General features: G+C 45.0%; 1 protein-coding gene across 1 annotated transcript in view; it reads right to left on the reverse strand.

Moving 5' to 3' along the window:
• Window positions 1–8,595: 8,595 nt before the first annotated feature.
• Window positions 8,596–19,456, reverse strand: part of GRIN3A (glutamate ionotropic receptor NMDA type subunit 3A) — a 97,835-nt gene continuing 86,974 nt past the window's right edge. Inside the window, exons 7-9 of the mRNA XM_005292140.5 lie at window positions 16,814–16,978; window positions 14,440–14,513; window positions 8,596–9,281 (exon numbers count right to left, since the gene is read on the reverse strand). Coding sequence (XP_005292197.2) covers window positions 8,945–9,281; window positions 14,440–14,513; window positions 16,814–16,978 — 576 coding nt within the window. The 3' untranslated portion in view covers window positions 8,596–8,944. The remainder of the gene's footprint in view (window positions 9,282–14,439; window positions 14,514–16,813; window positions 16,979–19,456) is intronic.

Here is a 19,456-nt window from a genome sequence, read left to right on the forward strand (position 1 = left end):
GGGAAAAGCCACAAGAAGAGGGGATTTAGCTCCTCTGGTGGTTTTCAAAATAGGGACAAGACTGTAGGGAGACAGCCCTGGGGTCCAGCCTGAGGAGGGTGGAAGTGATTTAAGTTTATATTTTTGGCTTGGGATTTGTTGGAGAACTCCAGAGAGGAATCCTGCACGTGGTGCTGCAGGCAGCCTGAGAGGACTGTAGATTCACAGTGAACCCATGAAGGGGCTGGTGGGGAAGCCTGCAGATAACCATGGTAGGAAGTTACCCAGGATGGAAGCAGGGGGTCTGAATAGCCAGACCTTACCTGCTTACTACAGGGTCCCTGGTCTCAAACCCAGAGAAGAGACTGGCTGGGTTCTCCTACCAGCCCATAGCAAAGACCCCAGACACCGGGACTGGAAGGACTAATGAGTCAGGAGTCATGCCAAAGACTCGGCTTGAGACTGCGGAACTATGTTTTGTTGCATTTTCTGTTACCCTGGGAGTGCTGATACTTCAGTGACCGACCAGAGGGCAGACACATAGGAAGAGGCAGACCCCTGCAGAGCTGGAGCAGCTGCCAGCAGGTGGCAGTAGAGAAGGACCTTACTACACCATGCCCAGACACTGGGGGCACACCAGCGGTGAGTCTACTTCTACAGGCTAATAAACAATTATTTTGCAGCTTTAGCCTTCTTGAAAGGTGCTGGAATGACAGCCGGAGAATCTGACCTCCTCTGTTTTTTCACAGACTAGTTAAATCATTAGTTGGGGCAGTGTAAGCTTTTACTCCACTATTGTATTTCAATCTTAATGTGAGGGTTCTCAATACACCTTTGTATTTCTATAGCATCCTCCATCTCAAAGCACTTATAAATGTTAATGAATGAAATCTCATAACTTTATTAGTAGGGAAAAAAAATGTCAAAGGGGGTAACTGAGGCGGTGACTTGTTTAAGCTCTCAGTCTGTGGCAGCGATGAAAAAAAGCTGCTGTGCTCCAAACCACAAGTTGTTGTTTATTTGTATTACCATAGCGTGTAGGAGACACAGTTGTGGCCCCACTGGGCTAGGTGCTGTACAAACACAGAACAAAAAGATGGTACCTGCCCCAAGGAGCTTACGTTCGAAGTCCAACCTTCCTTCCTTCCACCATCCTTTGCCTGTACGCTGCCTGGCTTCTCTGCTGAGACTTGCAGAAGAGGAGGCTTAGGAATATCCGTTATGAAAGTGTTGTTTGTGATGTAGACACCCGGGCTGAAATCACCAATGGTCTGTGTGTATTTTATTGAACAACTCCTAGCAAAAAACTTACTGTCACAACCAGGGGAGGACGGGTTTGAACTGACAACACAGAGCTGTAAAGCTCCCTATCCCATTCCCAATCTCTTGAGCCATGTCATTTAAAAAAAAAAGTTTATTTGGGTTTTAAAAATCACCGTGTAGGAGTCGCTGAGGTACGTACTGGTAGCTTCTGGCTCTGATGATTGGAACAAAGCAGGGTATTTGAAACTATCCGGGTTTGCTTCACTCTAAAGGTTTGGAAACACTTTCCCTCAGGGAGATTAACATTTTCAAAATGAGGTTTAAAAAAGTCTGTCTGTGAAGTAGAGTTCTGATGCAAGTAAGTGTCTAGAGTTAAGTCGGAGTTATGGAAGTGACTGAAAAGTGTGTGTGTGTGTTTATATTTAGTCTTGCTTTTATGGCTTCTGTATCAACATTGTTCTGCTTCCAAGTCAACTGATGATCTTTCTAAGACCCAGCACTACAAACTCAATCTGGGATCTGACCACTGAGCTGTGTTTTTATATCCGCATGAGCGAGAAAGTATTTGCAGACAAAAGTTAGATATAATGCGTGAGATTCAGTAGACTCCGTCTCCCTGTTTGTATGAAAGGTGGCTCTGCAGTGCTAACACAAGTAAAGTAAGAAAATATGGCTCAAAGACTCAAAGGGAACATGTGTTATTTTGGTGCAGTCATTTTTCTGACACCCCCAGTTTAAAGGAGACTGGAAAGCTACACTATAGCGAGTAAGAAAGATATCATCTCCTATTTAGGGCTTTTCATCCGTAGATTTCAAAGCATTTTACAAAGGAGGGAAGTATCATTAACCCTATTTTACGGATGGGGAAACTGAGGCACAGGTAGGGAAAATGATTTGCCTCATGTCACCCAGCAGTGCGTCAGGTCCCCTGAGTCCCAGTCCAGTGCTTTATCCACTAGATCATACTGCCTCCTAGCGAAGGCAACTGTGTCAATAGGTAAAACACATACCTGCCTGGGGCGTAGGGTGTGTGTGGTCACAACACAACATTTTTAATGTTTGAAAAACAGCCATTTTTGGTCAGAAGTTTTGACATTTTTTTTTTAAAGTGAGAGAAATAATTGGCATTTTCTGACTAGCTTTAATAACTATATTTTAAATAAGCTCCCGCTTTTCCCCAGTTACTGCCTTTCATTAGGATCTTTTCTTGTTAGCGAGAGAAGAAATTGACTAGGACTGTTTCCATGGTACTTATGCCCCGCCCCATTACCATAGTGTCAAAGCACCTCACGCTCTTTAATACATTCATCCTCCGGCCCCTGTGTGAAGTTAGGGCAGTCTTGCTTCACAGGTAGACTAAGTGACTTGCTCAAGATCACATGGGAAATCTCAAGCTGAGCAGAGACTTGAACTCAAATCTCCTGAGTCGTGTATAAGCACCCTGACCATTTGCTCATCCTGCCTCTCTTGCTGCTCCCCCAGTTTTTCTCCTACTAAGCCTAGGCTGCTATTTTGGTGTAAAATTTATGATTCTGTGCGGCAGCTGTCTTGCTCTGCAAAATGTGAAGAAGGGCACATCTTAGGCCTACAGACTCCAGCCAATGGGCAGAAAGTCAATTCACGGGTAGTGAGATTTTCTTTTTGCTTCATATTGGAGCCTGCAGCCAACAACCCTGCACTCAGATCCACAGACTGGATCTCCCCTCTTCTGTTTTTCTCTGCCGGTCTGCGTGGCACACCCCTTGCTAGCAGCAGGAGTTCTGTCCATGCAGGGAGAGCCCGTGAGCAGCTGAAAGGAGGCTTGTGTTCTGATGCCGACAGCTTAGAAAACATGAGCCCTGTGTTTTGAAATAAATGCTGCTTTGCACAAACTCTGCGTTGACTTGTGGAGTTTCTGAGGCAAACAGCTTACCAAGATTTAAAAAGCAACAGAGGGTCCTGTGGCACCTTTAAGACTAACAGATGTATTGGAGCATAAGCTTTCGTGGGTGAATGCCCACTTCATCAGACGCAACAAAACTAGAAAAGTTATCATTTTGCAAGGAATTGCAGGGGAGGGATTAGTACGTCTCTCTCTCCAAGGATGTATAAATAGGTGGATACAGACTTTCCTAATTCTTGCATTTCTACACCTTTCTAACTGCAGTTTTTCCCATTACTTAGCAGCAAACAGTTTGGAGAGAGTAATGAAAAGCATCATAACTCCATGGCCATCTTTTGGGCAGAGTTGTCACTTGAGTGTCCACTATGATTGCGCAGAACTTCATAGCTACAGCAGGGATAGATTTCAGAACCTCTTGCTCCCAAAACACAGCTACTACCACTTGAACTTGGGTTGTAAACTCTTTGAGGCAGAGACTGTCTTTTTGTTCTGTGGATGTACAGTACCTAGCACATTGGGTCCTGGTCTAGATCTGTGGCTTCTAGGTGCTACTGCAATACAAACATTATACAAATAAAAAGATGGGAATTTCTGCTGGCAGTATAGGACCTATGACACACAGTTGTACAGAAGAGAGCTGTGATATAGAAAAACCAGTTTATTCAATTCTGTCTGTTCTGTCTGAAAATAGAGCTGAACATGTATGCATGATACACACAAAGTCCTGTGGCTCCTTACAGACTAACAGATGTATTGGAGCATAAGCTTTTGTGGGTGAATACATGCATCTGACTAAGTGGGCATTCACCCACGAAAGCTTATGCTCCAATACATCTGTTAGTCTTAAAGGTGCCACAGGACCCTCTGTTGCTTTTTACAGATTCAGACTAACACGGCTACCCCTCTGATACTTGACAAGATTTAAAAGAAAACAATTACAAATTTCTATCTATGAATAATAATAACTGTATGTAGTGACACCAGCTCGGAGAACTTTCTATCTGCTAACAACTCTGCTTCAGGGCACTGTGGTGATCACTACGTGGGGTCACAAAGAATCCCGCTCCCAACTCCCTAAAGAAAAATATAATAATGCACAATTAGCTATGGAAGAGTTTTTAGTTAAAACCATTTATGAATAATCCAGTACTGGCCGTTGGCAGAGGCAGGGTCCTAGATTAACTGGACTATTGGTCTTTGCTGTGATGGTGAACCCTTGGTTTATGCATTTGTTATGTACTGCGATATGCTCAGAGGAGACGGGTCTCCATTTCTGTTGTAATCCTTTAATAAACTCACTGGGCAATGAGGAACAGATTGACCTTTCAGGGGAATGCTTTACAGAACAGGGCTCTGTGGCAGATATTGCAAGCTACTGCAATGTCTTTGGGGACCATGTTGTATTCAGCATATGAACTGTTTATGTAGCACCATGAGACAGGGATTGTATGCAACCACAGGGGGGAGTTTACCACAGCCTCTCAACCAAAAACAGGTTGAGGGGTGTTGGTGATTAAAGTGAATCACTTAGGTTGTAAACACTTCCAAAGAAGTACCGTCCCCTGGGGAAGCTTGTATATACTCGTTCAAACTGGGTTTTCCAACAGACAAAGAAAAGGCTTTTGGTGTAAAAAGGCTGGGTTTAAACTGAATCAGGGCCTTCTTTGTGATCCAGCGACAGCCAGGACCTTCTGCCCAAGGGGTTGGGAGCCCAACCCTTATAGAACGGTTGGAAAGACTTTGACCTACTAAAACCCCATAAGACGACTCCTGGTATCTTTTGTGTGTGTTTAAATCTGTTGTTTTTTCTATAATGCTTTTACCTTAAGAATAAACGTGCTTGCTTAGAAAGAGCTGTGGTACCTTGTTACTGCTGGCAATACTGTTCATAGACTTCAGAGAGAAAACAAAGCACAGTGCTGGCCTTTTCGGCAGTATCACAGTACAAGACAGATGGCTGTATAGCTTTTATAGCCCAGTCAGGAGGGAGAGGGACGCGGGTCTCTGCCTAAGAGAGATGACAGCTGGGAGCCTGAAACCTAAAGTGGGTGCCCTCAAGAGAGCATGGAGGGGCAATACAGGTTCAGTTAACCCAGAAATTGTGACACCTTTTAATCAAAGCTTGAATTCCCTGTCACTTCTACTCTACTCCCTTATTGCTCCGATGGGTTAGACTAAAATGGCTTCAGCATCTCCTGTCTTTTCTCCACAGTGCACCTGTCTGCATTCGAAACACAGGTCTCAGCGAAGGGATTGTCATTCTGATCACCTCTTGCCTGTGCATTCAGCATGGCTGACATTTTCAAACCCTGGGAATGCTATGCCATATAGAGTCCTGATCTGCCTTTGAACCCTAGCCACGTCTCAGGCAGCTGCTTCTATCGCTGCAGGCACCAGTCAGCTGCCTGGAATTATTTTGGGGGGAAAACATGCCCTGAGACAAAATCCTCAATTTCTATTGGGGAAAACACTCCCCTCCCATCTCAAGGACAATGGCCCAAGTAATCCAAGTGGGGGAAGAAGCAATTTAATTAGACTCAGCTGCCACCTTTCTTCTTCCACTTACGATCCCCTTGTTCCAAGCTCACTCTTAAAGGGATATTGGCAGTTTAGGGCTAATATCTCTGTCTGCGACACAGCCTAATATTATGAATTACGGGTGGGAGTTTCAGATCTGCTCAGCATTGGCCTAACTGCTCCCATTCAATTGGAGTGTTACCGTTGGCTTCAGCAGTAGCAGGATCTGGGTCTTAATGATTGTGGGGTAAACTGGGGCTTTGCCATAAGCCCTGAGTAAAGTGCAGTTGCACTGAGCAGTCCAGGAACCAGACTTTGGGCAACATTGGCTAAAACACCCACTTGGCTTAGGTTCTTAAGTCCCACATTCAGAATTGACTTAGTCTAATTCTTATTGACTTTCATTGAGCAGAAGGTTCCTAAGTCTCTTTTGGAAAGGGGACTTCAGAACTTAAGTGACTTAGGCGCTTCTGAACATTTTACCCCGCGACTGTACAAGTCGCAGTCTGGTCCCTGGTTCTCACCTTGCTCTGGTGGGGAAGTAACTTGCGCCAGCTCTATATCTCGTGCAGAGTACTTCCTTCTGTATGCTGACGTAGCCACACGGGCTAGCAGCTTGGAGAGGTGGGAAAAACCCAAGGCTCAACCCCCTCCCCACCCATCCCTGTGGCGGGGTAAGGAGTAGATTTGCAGAAGCTGTTCCTTCACCTGCAATGTGAGCAGCTCTCACGGGAGTCGGAACCTGTGTGAGATTCTAGTCAGGATCACATGCTGGCTCTTAGCAATTTAAATAGCAGTCAGGATGCAATTATTTCAAAAGCATTTCAGTTCGCCTTTGTTTTTTCCCCTATTAATGTTTTGTAAAATGTCTAAATGTTTCTCTAAGAGGACTGGTTGGAAAATGAGGACCTTTTCTATAGAACGTTGTGCAAGGGTTTTTTTTTTTTTTTTTGAGAGTGTGGAAGAACTGACAACCAAAAGCTTTATTTTGGAAATGCCATCATGGTCTCTCCTGTGAGGAGTTGTTTGGGGCCTCATGTTACCATTCACCTCTCGGGATGGGGTCCCTGGCCAGACTACATGTACCATGATGCACCATGGTGTTACCTCTTGACGAGCCACTGCAGAGCATCATGGGAGATACAGTCCGTCAGGGTGACCTGGTCCATAGAGGAGAATGGGCACTTGAAGCACTGAAGTGCAAATCCCAGGAGCATTTCTGAATAAAGTTTTTTCAGGTTTTGGCTGAAACTTTAGGGTGTGCATGCATGTATAGGTGTGTGTGTTGTTTTGCACAAATGTGAAGTTTACAGCAGAAAGCAGACTTCCTCCCCCCTTCCCCCCCTGATTTTGTTTAATTGAAAAATACAGTTTTCTGTCAAAACAGCCCTGATGGAATCTTTCAGCCAGCGCCAGCCTGCACTGCTGTTAACCCAAAGATTTTCAGCAGCGTACTAGTGTATAAGAACTAGAAAGACAAGCTGACCGCTATTGGAGCTGATGGATGTGCAAACATTAATCTACATAGTTTCAGTGGTGAAAGTAAATAAGGCCCTGATCCTACACCGACAGCTTCACTGTGTCCCCTCAATTAAAATATTCCTAGTCACTAGCCTAGGTAGAACAAAATTTCTCCTCATGTCACCATGATGGCTTCTATCCTTCCTTTTCCAGTTGTCTCTTTTGCAAAATAAGGAAACAGTGTGGTTTGCTTAAAAGGTAAGACCACGTGACACTGAGCGTGGTCCTGCTGTGATGTGTGATAAATCACTTCAGTCGCTTTGCTTGCCTCCTTTCCCCCATCCCTCATTTGTTTTTATTTAGGTAAGGCCTGATTTTCAGAGATGCTGGTTACCCGTGTCTCCCACTTCCTACAGTTGGAACTGTGGCTGCTAACAGTTCCAGAAATCCCACCCTTTGAGAAGTCAGTTCTTCAGGACAGGGATTTTGTCATCTATACTGGGATTTTTCAAAAGCACTCAGTTAGCCTAACTCTGCTCACACGTAAGTCTGTGGTCAAACTCTGACTGATTTACCCCCAGTGACTTGAGTGGGGACAGCTGAGCTGCCACTCCTTGCACATCTAAAGCATTCCGCTTGCACATGGAGCCCTGTGAAGTTCTGGGCAGATGAAGGGTCTTCTCATATAGAGCTCATTGCAGGATCAGGGCCAGTGGGCCTGATTTCTCTATGGCACTGCTACTCTGAATTAACAGCGGCTGACTAAACAGCAGAAAATCAGGCCTAATATAAATGTTAAATATAATATCAGCCACTGGCTTGATTGACTGTAGGCACATCAACTTGAGTTCAGCCCACCAAAGCAGCAACTTAATCAAGGACCACCTACCCCCACTGCCTCCCAAAACATCTGTCATTCAAAGAAAGGCTTGAAAAAGCATACTTAGGTTAAGATCTATAATTACAGCTTACTTTGCAAAAAGACTGAATGCTAGCCAGGTATGAGATGATTAGAATCCATCCACTTCTGGATGTGCTGTGCACTGGGAATAATCCATCGGTTCTTGGGCTGCCATGGCCTGTACTAAATAAGACATTAAAAACATTGTCTACATCACACAGGCTGTTGTCCCAAAGGGTGTGTGGTCAAGCATTATTTAAAAGTTAATAGAAATCCTGGTTAGATAAAGATTATTTGATGGCACTATCACTTAGGCTGATGTACTATCTATTTAGTTGCTGAATAGCTTAAACTACTTCTCCCCATCGTCAAAATCCAAGAAGCAAATCATTTCAGAGAGATGCGTTCATAATAAATTCCCTTAAAATGACAGGTCTGATTCTCTCTTACGCTAAGGTTCCTTGACGCTGCTCTGGTACTCACGGTGCAGTCCCTTAGGGGCCTTATTGTAAATGGGCATCAGGTCCTTTGTTACTTTCTCTTTCTCTCTCTCTCTCTCTCCCACTCCCCCCCAACAAGGGACACGAGCTGCTGACCATTTTAGAATTTTTTTTAATTAATGCACAGAAAGGGCTAAAAAGTGGAAACTTTTTGTTTTAGTGCCATGTGAAGGAAACAGGACGGGTGCAGTCTGGATGCTCGCAGCTCTTCTAGTGCGAGGCTACCCCTTAGATGTTCACGGAACGAATGAGAGATTCAGTCTTATGAAAGAACCAGAACTGTTCTAGGAACCAGGAATAAGTTTCCCGCTGCTGATGCAGTGTCTGCTTTGCAGGACGGAGGCTTTATGAAGAACATATTGCTCTTTTTATTCCCAGGTCTCTTTTCTGGCTTTACAAAAGTGCATTGCAAATTGTACAGGGGGCCGGAGGTGTGGTGGCCTAGGGCTCTGCAGTCCTGTTTGTCCTCTGATACTCTTCCAGTTCAGTTTTTCTCTTCATGGCTAGCTGCAGCTCCTGCTTGATTGCTTGAATCTGCTTCTCTAATTCAGTGAGCTCTTGGATCACTGAGGTCCTAGCAATATTCAGGGGATCTGCTTTCCCGTTCGTTGTCAGGGGTGCTGGAGTCTCTCCCCTCAGTTGGGGAAGGGGTATGTCTTGGTGCTGTCTGAGGGTCACTTCGTTTTGCCCTTCCTCACTGCATATGTATTTCCTCCGGTGACAGTTGCCTGGGTTGGCAGTGTTCCACACCGCATGCTGGCTGTTACCTGTGTTGGACCTGCACAAAGAATCACTCTTTAAAATGAAACCATAACAGTTGCAGAGAGGGCTTTTCCCTGAGGCCTGCCCAGCATTCCCCGCCTGTGCAATATCCACCATTAAACACCTGAGCTGCATTTCAGACCTCAGCGGCATTTCGATTTATTTCCCCAAAAATGGCTTTACAGAAGGGCCATGACTCCAAAAAGCTCAGCTGACCTGATTAACCTTTTTTTTGATTAACCTTCTGGCCGGCACAAATCATTTTGGCCGAAGAGGAAAAATCTGAACATGCAGTAATTTATATAGCACTTTGCATCTTCAAAGGGCTTAAAAACAATGACTGATTAATCTTCCCCCGGCCACAGTGAAGTAGGTAAATACCATCATGTCCCATTTACAGACACCATTTTACAGATGATGAAGAGGTTCATTTGCCCAAGGCCACAGCGAATGTCAGAGCAATGTCTAGATCTCCAGAAGTCCTGGTGCCCATGCCCCTTCTCAGATCACTAAACCTTCCAACTCTGAGATTCTATGATTCTATGATTCTATATACCATGCCTCTTCGGTGAACTTGAGTTGCTAAGTAGACAAATAAGGAACTTCTAATATGTGGCTCCCACTGGCAGAGAAATTTGCAGTGGCACTGCATCCTAGATGCTCCCACAGGGTGTCTCAAATGATCAGACAAAGCCAATCTGCCCGACTCCCTAACTGCTTGGAAACCACTGTGGCCCAGCTAGTAGAGAACTTCAGTGATTCAGTCTTGAAGTTTTCCATGCTACCAAAGATGCCTGCTGTGAGAAAGACACTGACTTATTTAGCAAATGAAATCTACCTGAGCACCCAAATGACTTGCTATAACAGGAGACGTGGAAGGGTGAATCATTCTTATTAGGGATGGACCCAAACTGAAACCCAGGGTCCCCCAAATCCCCAAACACTGGGAGTTTCTTTATCCAAATCCAGATCTGGATCTGACTTTTGCAGCTGGCTCCTAATTCTGATAACGGACTGAACCAAACCCCTGCATCTGAACACTCCTGGCCATTGAGACATTAGAAATTTGGAGCCAGATTGCAATTTGGTGATTTGGGCTTATCTTCAGTCTCAATAAAACCAGAGCCAGTGAAAATCAGGAACATGAAAAAGTGGAGTATGTCACACTGATCTCGTATGGGATCAAAGCTGAGGAGGGCTGACGGGGATTGTCTAACTAGCCTGCTTTTAAAAGGAAAACTGTCTATGGATCTGATATATCAGCTTGAGTGAAAAGTTAAAAGCATTTCGTAAGTTTATTTTCTTTCCTTCTTTCAGTTCATTAAAACATGTTCAGCCCAATGCTCTAGGTGTACATACAAACATTTTACCAACTGCAATGTGACAAAGAGTCTGAGTGCAAAAACCTTCGCAAATCCCACTCCTGCCACCATCAGCCATCCCTCCCTCTGCCAGGAAAAGCCAAGAAGAACAGGGTGAGCTGCATGTGGTGTAACAGGGAATAAATGGGAAATGGGCCTATTGTGGCGGACATCTCACTGATGGCATTCCGCCTCCAGTACGTTCACCATCCAATCAGGAACTGTTCGCTGGGAGCTTCACTTTCCCTCCACTGGTGCAGTATTGGACGGGAAAAGAAGTGGTCCCAACCCATTTCAGGCTTTAAACCACAGCATGACTCCATCACTTCAGATCACACCCAGAAATCAACAGGCAGCTGGTTGGTGCAGGTTATGGCGCACTCCTCCTCAGGAACACCCCAGATGAAGCAGGTAGCCGTGTCCTGCATTCTGGGTGTATTTAGGAATACCACTCATGAGCGACTGCCTCTATCTTTCCCGCCTCTTACAACCCAACACGAAAAGAGCCTTCACAGGGCTCGCCGGGTGCTGCTCGTGGTGGTGGGGAGTGTGAAGAGGGGACGGAGGCAGGCGCCGGTCATGGGCTCACCCATTTAGAGTTGGAGGTAAGCGGGTGCTGTGCTCAAGGCAGGTGTAAATGGAACCCCTTGCAGGCAGAGAGTGAGAATGTGCAGGTCTGCAGGCACTGTGTTAAAAGAGCCTTTCTGAAAATGATGCCTGAAGAAGATATCAGAGGACCCTCTCGAGGGAAATAACACAACACAAGTTAATCCCATCGCTTTTCCCTTTCTGACCATTTGAAAGAGGACAGCCGCCTGGAGGAATAAGAGAGTGTTCTCATCTAATTAATTGGGGAGCTCAGCTCTGTCCCTTCCAATATTAGGACTCATTACAGCTGCGTTCCAGGTTACTGGGAGCCTTGAATTGAATTCACCAGGGTCCCGTCCACAGTGCAGTTAAAGGCTTGATTAAACACAAGTGTTTTTGAACAGGCTGGTTGCTAGTAGGGTTCTAATTAGAGATGGCAAAAGTGCCTTTATATAAAAAAACATCCTGTGGAGGAGTCAGGGCCTTGGCGGTGTGAGCAGCACGACGTTTATTTTGCACCAGTCGGCTTCTGAAAGCAGCTTGTGCCTCCGAATGTTGTGCGTTTGAATTGATGAAGCTGTCTTGGGGTCAAACTGGGCTTGTTATGGGGAGGAGACTGAGGAAGAGTGTGGCCAGTAGAGAGAGAGAGAGACTGGCTGGCTCTTCCAAGGGAGTCAGGCAACCTTGCCTGGGGTGGATAGAGTGGTAGATACGCTGGAGGGTAGGGATCGGATACAGAGGGACCTAGACAAATTAGAGGATTGGGCCAAAAGAAACCTGATGAGATTCAACAAGGACAAGTGCAGAGTCCTGCACTTAGGATGGAAGAATCCCATTCACTGTTACAGACTAGGGACCGAGTGGCTAGGCAGCAGTTCTGCAGAAAAGGACCTAGGGGTTAGAGTGGACGAGAAGCTGGATACGAGTCAACAGTGTGCCCTTGCTGCCAAGAAGGATAATGGCATTTTGGGCTGTATAAGTTGGGGCATTGCCAGCAGATCGAGGGACGTGATCGTTTCCCCTCTATTCGATATTGGTGAGGCCTCATCTGGAGTATTGTGTCCCGTTTTGGGCCCCACACCACAAGAAGGATGTGGAAAAATTAGAAAGAGTCCAGCGGAGGGCAACAAAAATGATTAGGGGGCTGGAGCACATGAGTTATGAGGAGAGGCTGAGGAAACTGGGATTGTTTAGTCTGCAGAAAAGAAGAATGAGGGGGGATTTGATAGCTACATTCAACTACCTGAAAGGGGGTTCCAAAGAGGATGGATTTGGACTGTTCTCAGTGGTAGCAGATGACAGAACAAAGAGCAATGGTCTCAAGTTGCAGTGGGGGAGGTTTAGGTTGGATATTAGGAAAAACTTTTTCACTAGGAGGGTGGTGAAGCACTGGAATGGGTTACCTAAGGAGGTGGTGGAATCTCCTTCCTTAGAGGTTTTTAAGGTCAGGCTTGACAAAGCCCTGGCTGGGATGATTTAGTTGGGATTAGGTCCTGCTTTGAGCAGGGGGTTGGACTAGATGACCTCTTGAGGTCCCTTCCAACCCTGATATTCTATGATTCTATGATCACGTAGCCCTGCAGCTGATCCTGATCAGAAGGCTGCAGTCAATTATCAGACCCCCCCGAGAAGGAGTTGAGTGATTTCTGTAAAGGACGGGGAGAGTTTTGCTGGGAAGAAAAGTACAGCAGGAGAGGAGGCAGCTCCTGTAGTAGACCCTGGAGAGAGTCAGACCCCGGAGAGAGTCAGACCCCAGATAGAAAGTCTGCAGGTACACTGGGAATATGGATCCAGCCTGTGGAGTCCCAGAGTCAGGGAAGGACTCCAGGCAGGAAGCCCTGAAGCTGAGTCACTTGGGCAGGAGCTAGGCCTCCAAGGAGAAAGTCTGGAGGGTCATTGCTGTACGAGAGGGAAGGGTAACCCAGGAAAAGCGAAGGACCTTTTTGTTCTGTTTTTTCTTTGGGATTATTGTCAGTTTGTTATTAGTGGCCTGCCTGCCTGGGGGTGCTGAGGAGGCCAGATGTGGGGTGTTGTGGAGGCTGACCCTCTCTCATCTGTCAATCAACCAAGAATTTTTTCTTGGTGTCATTTCTGTGGCACCAAAATTTAACAAAACCCATGAGTAAGTGCTTTGATCGTGGCCACAGAGAGGATCTTTCCTGGACGCTACTCATGGAGATTTTTGCTGTAAGTGGCCAGGGTGCTATCTTGACATCTCTCTGCATCTGTACTCCTCTGTAGGGAAGGAATGCTGCTATCTAGAAGTATTTTCTAGCAGTACCACATCAAAAAGATGGTATTGTTATGACCGGTGTCACTAGGTGGTGCTGTTGCATGACAGATATGTCTATACCACAAATGAAAGTGTGACTGTAACAGGTAGCCATATCCTTGCTAGCTTGAATTGAGCTAGGTGGGCTAAAAAAAACAGTAGTGAAGAAATAGTGGCAGGGGATAGTCCCATCATTATGAGCCCACGGAGGACTTTAGGTTGCTGCCCATGGCAGGGTCTGTGTGTTAAATCTTCACTACTCTTGTTCGCTAGATTAAAGCTAGCGCACGTATGCCTGCCCATGCTACAATCACACCTTCATTTGTGGTGTAGATGTACCATCGTCTTTCAAATTCTTTTTCTTAGTGTGTGAGCAAGTGTTCAGTCTTAGGAAGATGTGCTGTTGTATTGTCTTTGATTATGCAATGTTCTGTGTAGATACAGGTTCTGGAGACATGCAGCTGTGCAAACAGGAGGAGAGTTTGCTCTCTGAGTTGGTCTCTAATTAGAGTCAATGCCTGAGGTAGAGTTGCTCCCTGTGACCTGGGCTGAGCTGAGATTCCTGGGAGAAGGGATTGCCCTGTATGCTATTTGACCATTTTAGGACTAGAACAAGTTACACTTAAGGTATGCCTAGATTCACAGCTGGCAATGAGCATGGGGGCTGGTATTGGGTTTTGGATTTATGATTGCAGTGTGGATAAAAAATACTAGGGAATCTATGTAGCTCTGTATTAAACTAATAAATATCCATTTTCCGCTTCTCTTTGGGCATCTAAAGAACTTCAGCCTGTAACAATATTGTTAGCTAATAGTCAAAGTACCATTTTTCTCTCTTGATTTATCTTTATCTCTGGGAGACGTTTAAATTCATGGTCCGATATCCAGTTCCAACAGATCTAGTTTCAAAATAAGTCCTTAAAAAAAAAAAAAAAAAAACACGAACAACTTACCTCTTTTCTACTCGTTTTGTCTTGGGTTGTTGTTTGTCCTCAGTGAATGAACTGTTTAACGCGCGATGCAATCTCTAGAAGAAGTGAAACAGGGGAGTAATTAAACACAAGAAAAAAGAGCCCCCACCTTTGGGGGCAGGCAAACGACTGTCTTTGTGTGGACTCCACCTGAATGTAGCTTCTTATTTTGCACATTCCAGGATACAAACCCAATGCCCAGCTCCTATTCATTGTCATAAAGGTCTCCTATTTCTGGAGCAAGAGGTATTGATTTCCTGATGTGCACTTTTTTTAAAGACCGTCTACCAGAAAGTAATGTATCCATTAGATAAGATACCCCAAGGCAGAAAGATAAATATATTTCCCCCACTTTATTACAAGCACCGTGTCAAAGGAGGCGAACCCACATTTTTATAGATGTATAGAAAGCTTGGGAACCAATATACTGATAAACAAGATGTTACTTAGAATTCATGCTAGTTTGTAGCATATTAAAATTCAAACTGTCCCAAAGCTCAACGGGTTTTGGTTCAGGCTTTTTACACAAATGAGTTGTGTGTCTTTAAGAAAACAAACACGCACTGAAGAACAACAACCCTCCCCCCTCTCTCTTTTCATATTCTAGTATTTACAGATAAATGGTTGTCTTGGCTTAATTTGGACCTTCCAACAATGACTCAGTCCTCAGACAACCAAACGAGGTCTTCCTCGAAATGCTTTCACCTGACTAGTGCTGTGTAAGATACAAAGGTCCACAGTCATTCTCCTTTATAACTTGCTCTGTGCTACTGACAGAATTCAACTTGTTGCTGGAGTCAGTTCACTCTAGGCGAGATCCTCAGTTGGTGTAAGATGACGTAGCTCAGTTAAGGTCAATGATAGTGCCTGGTGATACACCAGCTGAGGACCTGATAGAATGGACAGAGGCAATCTCTACGTTCTAGCAAACGCTGCCTTCGCTCAATTGTATACAGAAATACAGCCCAGGAGTTTCCAGGATGGCTTCTATGATCACCTCTAGAATGTGGTAGGGCTAGAGATGCCATCTTCCTCTGGCATATGGAAAAATAAGATACAAACATTCATGGGGGAAAGAGGGGGGAAAAATACCACAAGACTGACCCTGCTCACCTTGGGAAAGGCAATCTCACAATGCAGCTAGCACAGAAAGCCGACTGCGCAGTGTTTGGGTTATAAAACAGCAGCGATTGAGAAGCAAAAAGGAGGGGGGGAGGGTGTTTCAGTTTACACTATGTACTTCGTAATTGCGAATATTTCAAGTCCCCTCTGACGCTTCTCTTTTCAATGTTAAATAAACTTGATCTCAAACTCTCATATGTAGTCCCTAGCATCCTTCTAACTCTAACCATCATTGACCTGCTCTGGACCTCTTCTGTGACTTCCTGACAGTGGCAGGACCAAATTAAACACAACTCCAGATAAAATTGTACCATTATTCCATATCTACTGGTAGTGTTATTGTATAATGTCCTACATTGTTTTCTATCCCATTTTTAGTCCAAACATGCTGGCCTAGATTCTTATTTGCACTAAGGCCTCTTTATACTACTAAGGGTACGTCTATACTTACCTCCGGATTCGACGGTAAGCAATCGATCTTCTGGGATCGATTTATCGCGGCTTGTCTAGACGCGATAAATCAATCCCAAAAGTGCTCGCCGTCGACACCGGTACTCCTGCTCGGCGAGAGGAGTACGCGGAGTTGACGGGGGAGCCCGCCTGCCACGTCTGGACCCGCGGTAAGTTCGAACTAAGGTACTTCGACTTCAGCTATGTTATTCACGTAGCTGAAGTTGCATATCTTAGTTCAAAGTGGGGGCTTAGTGTGGACCAGGCCTAAGGGGCCTTAATGTAAATGAAAATAAGGCCTCCCATTTTCAGTGCTGCTGTATATTGAGCAGTGTATGTGGAAGTCTGGACTTCTCTTGCCAATGTGCATCACCATCATCACTCCTCTGAGCCACCTAGCCCGCTTGGAGGCTACTTTGAAAACTTTGCCTGCGGGACCATCCCAGTGTCTACTTCCTCCCCCTCCTCATTAGAGAGTGATTGACTGGTCTGAGAAATAACATTGATAATCTTTAATTGGTTCCCCTTGATACTCAATAACAGAAGGGGTGCTAGAGACACTGGACCTGCTCCGACCGAAGTCATTGGTAAAATTTGCACCAACGTCAACTGCAACAGGTTCTATTAGAACAGCAAAGCTACTAATAATAATCTAGGCCAGAGTCAATGCCCATTGAAACCAACGGTAGAATTTCCATTGACTTCAGTGGCCTTGGATCAGGCTTTTACTGAACAGCTCTGGAAACATTTGATGGAATTACCAGCAAGCCTCTCGAATACGTACCTGGCTTGTATGGAGCCAGTATTTCAGCTTGGATTTCTTTTTGATTCGTGGTAGGACCAGTCTGTGTACTACATGTTCGCCAATGGTGGTGAGAATGGATAAGACAAATCCAACGCATAACATCACAAAGAGTCCAGAGAAGTGGTTAATGCCCATTTGCAGTGTCTGTGCAAAATAAAAATAAAATGCCCTCTTGGTGTATTTTAATATACATAGTACACATTGCATTTTCAAATGCGTAAATATCCTCTCAGTGAGCATGCATTAGCCAAATCATAACAGGTGGATAATGGACTGATTCTCATTCACACTAAGGCCCCTTTATACCAGCCTGGCTGCCTTAAGATTCTTTGCACTGTCAGAGTGGTGAAGAGGGACCTTGATGTAAATGTGAATCTGCGCCACTGATGTTTTTTCCTCGGAAAATTAGATTAGTGGCACATATGAGAATCCTATACCAGTGGTAGCTATGCTATAATCTGGAAATACTAGCACTGCTTGGCCGAACATCATCCAAGGATCAAGGACCAAGGCTTTAGTCAGCAGAGAGTCAAGAGTGATCGTTAGTGGTTGTTTTTGGTTTTTAAAGGCAATGGTAATGATTTTCTAAGGCTTGGTCTACACTACCCCCCTAATTTGAACTAAGGTACGCAACTTCAGCTACGTGAATAACGTAGCTGAAGTCGAAGTACCTTAGTTCGAACTTACCTTGGTCCACACTGGGCAGGCAGGCTCCCCCGTCGACTCCGCGGTACTTCTCTCGCCGAGCTGGAGTACCGCAGTCGACGGCGAGCACTTCCGGGTTCGACTTATCGCGTCCAGACTAGACGCGATAAGTCGAACCCAGAAGTTCGATTTCCAGCCGTCGAACTAGCGGGTAAGTGTAGCCAAGGCCTAAGTGCAAAACAGGGAAGTAATCAAGGAGAAACTGCAAGTAGATGTCATATTCATGGCAGCCTCAACTCCCTTAATTAGCTAAGCTGCATATCCATCCTCATTTCATAGGCATGAAAGTTGACTGCAGTTAAGGAAAAGAGGAACAATTTTCTCCCCCACCCTGTAGTTTATAGGAAATGGGTAGAATCACTTTTAGTTTGTGAGCCCTCTAGTGGTGCTTGCTGTGTTCTACGTTTTTGAAACCAAGCTGTGTGTGTGTGTGTGTGTGTGTGTAGTGGGGAAGGGGGCTAGACCTTGCATGTTGTGTATATTCAGTATTACTTAGTCACGTCTATATATAGTGGGGAAGGGGGCTAGACCTTGCATGTTGTGTATATTCAGTATTACTTAGTCACGTCTATATACGTGGTTATTTGAACCACATGGGGCCCATGCGGTTCCTTCATGTTATAGTCTTTGGTGTGATAGGGAATATTATGTCTGTTCTTTAATCATTGCCCCCAAACCAGCTAAGGAATATTGCCAAGAATAAAAATCAGTGCCCATCCATTAAAAAGAGATTCCCTATGGCTGTAAACAGAAGAACAGAATATACAGGTTAGCTAACTCTGGATTTCCAATAGAGAGGTAGGACTGTGTGTCTTTAATTCACACTCTTTGGGGGATATTATATAACCCTGGAGTGTTAGGCCCTGTCTATGCTGGGGTGTTTTGCATTGCTATAACTAGATCCAAGTGCAAATTTCACTTGTCTGGACAAGTCCCTAGATTAATCTTTGGATACATTCTTGGGGTTTCTTTTAGGGTTACAATGACATTTCCAAAACAGTAGTGGATTAGTGCCAAATTCACTGACGCTTAGTGTTGGAGGGTCTCCCTATGTATTTTGTTTCAGGAGATATGTAGTGGAGTCTTTCCTTTTTCAATGTTTTGAAGCACAATGATACAAGGTCAGAAGTGCCTCAAATAGGCAACAAATCCTAAGCAATTCACCCTGCTGGATTGGAGCATTTTGCAAATGTGGAGCTTCATTGCCACACAAGTATGTGACCAGTGCTATCCAGCGTTGGGATGATCAATGGATTTGGGGTTCTCTGCTGAAAGCTACCTACTTACTCAACGTGCCACTGGGCAGAATTTCTAGGAACAATGTGACTCTACTGATGAATCAGCGGTTCCAGGTGCTATAATAGGGAGTAGAAACGATTCTTCTAAAGAAAATAATTGCAAAACAGGAAGGATCATGAAAAACTTAGCAGCATCTTTGGGAGTAGCTAAAAGGCCGTAAGCTAAAAGCTTCACCATCATGGATGCTACCCCTACCCTCTCCTGGGATCCCCGGCCTTTGTCATCATGATCCTGAGAGATGTCTTAACCAGGCCAGAGAGAGGGACCCAGATGACCTTGCCATCTCTACTGGCTCCAGTTGAATCACAAACCCAACCTGGGATGAAATGGGATTGGACTTTAACAGATCCAGACCATCTCAATTAACCTCTTCTCTTTTCCCCATCTTTGAGGAGGCATTCCTTCTGAAAAAAAACCAAACAAAAAAAAACTCCACCTCAAGGGAAAGGGAACATGCCCCTTTTTGGAGGCCATATGCGAACTGGTGTTGGTGTCCATGGCCAGATATGAAGTGGTGCAGCAGCCTGTAGGCAGTAGAGATCCTTCAGTGGCCTGATCCGCTGGCTGCATGCCAAGCAGCCATGTCACACCTGAGAATCTGGGCCAGAATAATAAAAC

The sequence above is a fragment of the Chrysemys picta genome, chromosome 6 (assembly GCF_011386835.1).
Source record: "Chrysemys picta bellii isolate R12L10 chromosome 6, ASM1138683v2, whole genome shotgun sequence".
Taxonomy (NCBI): domain Eukaryota; kingdom Metazoa; phylum Chordata; order Testudines; family Emydidae; genus Chrysemys; species Chrysemys picta.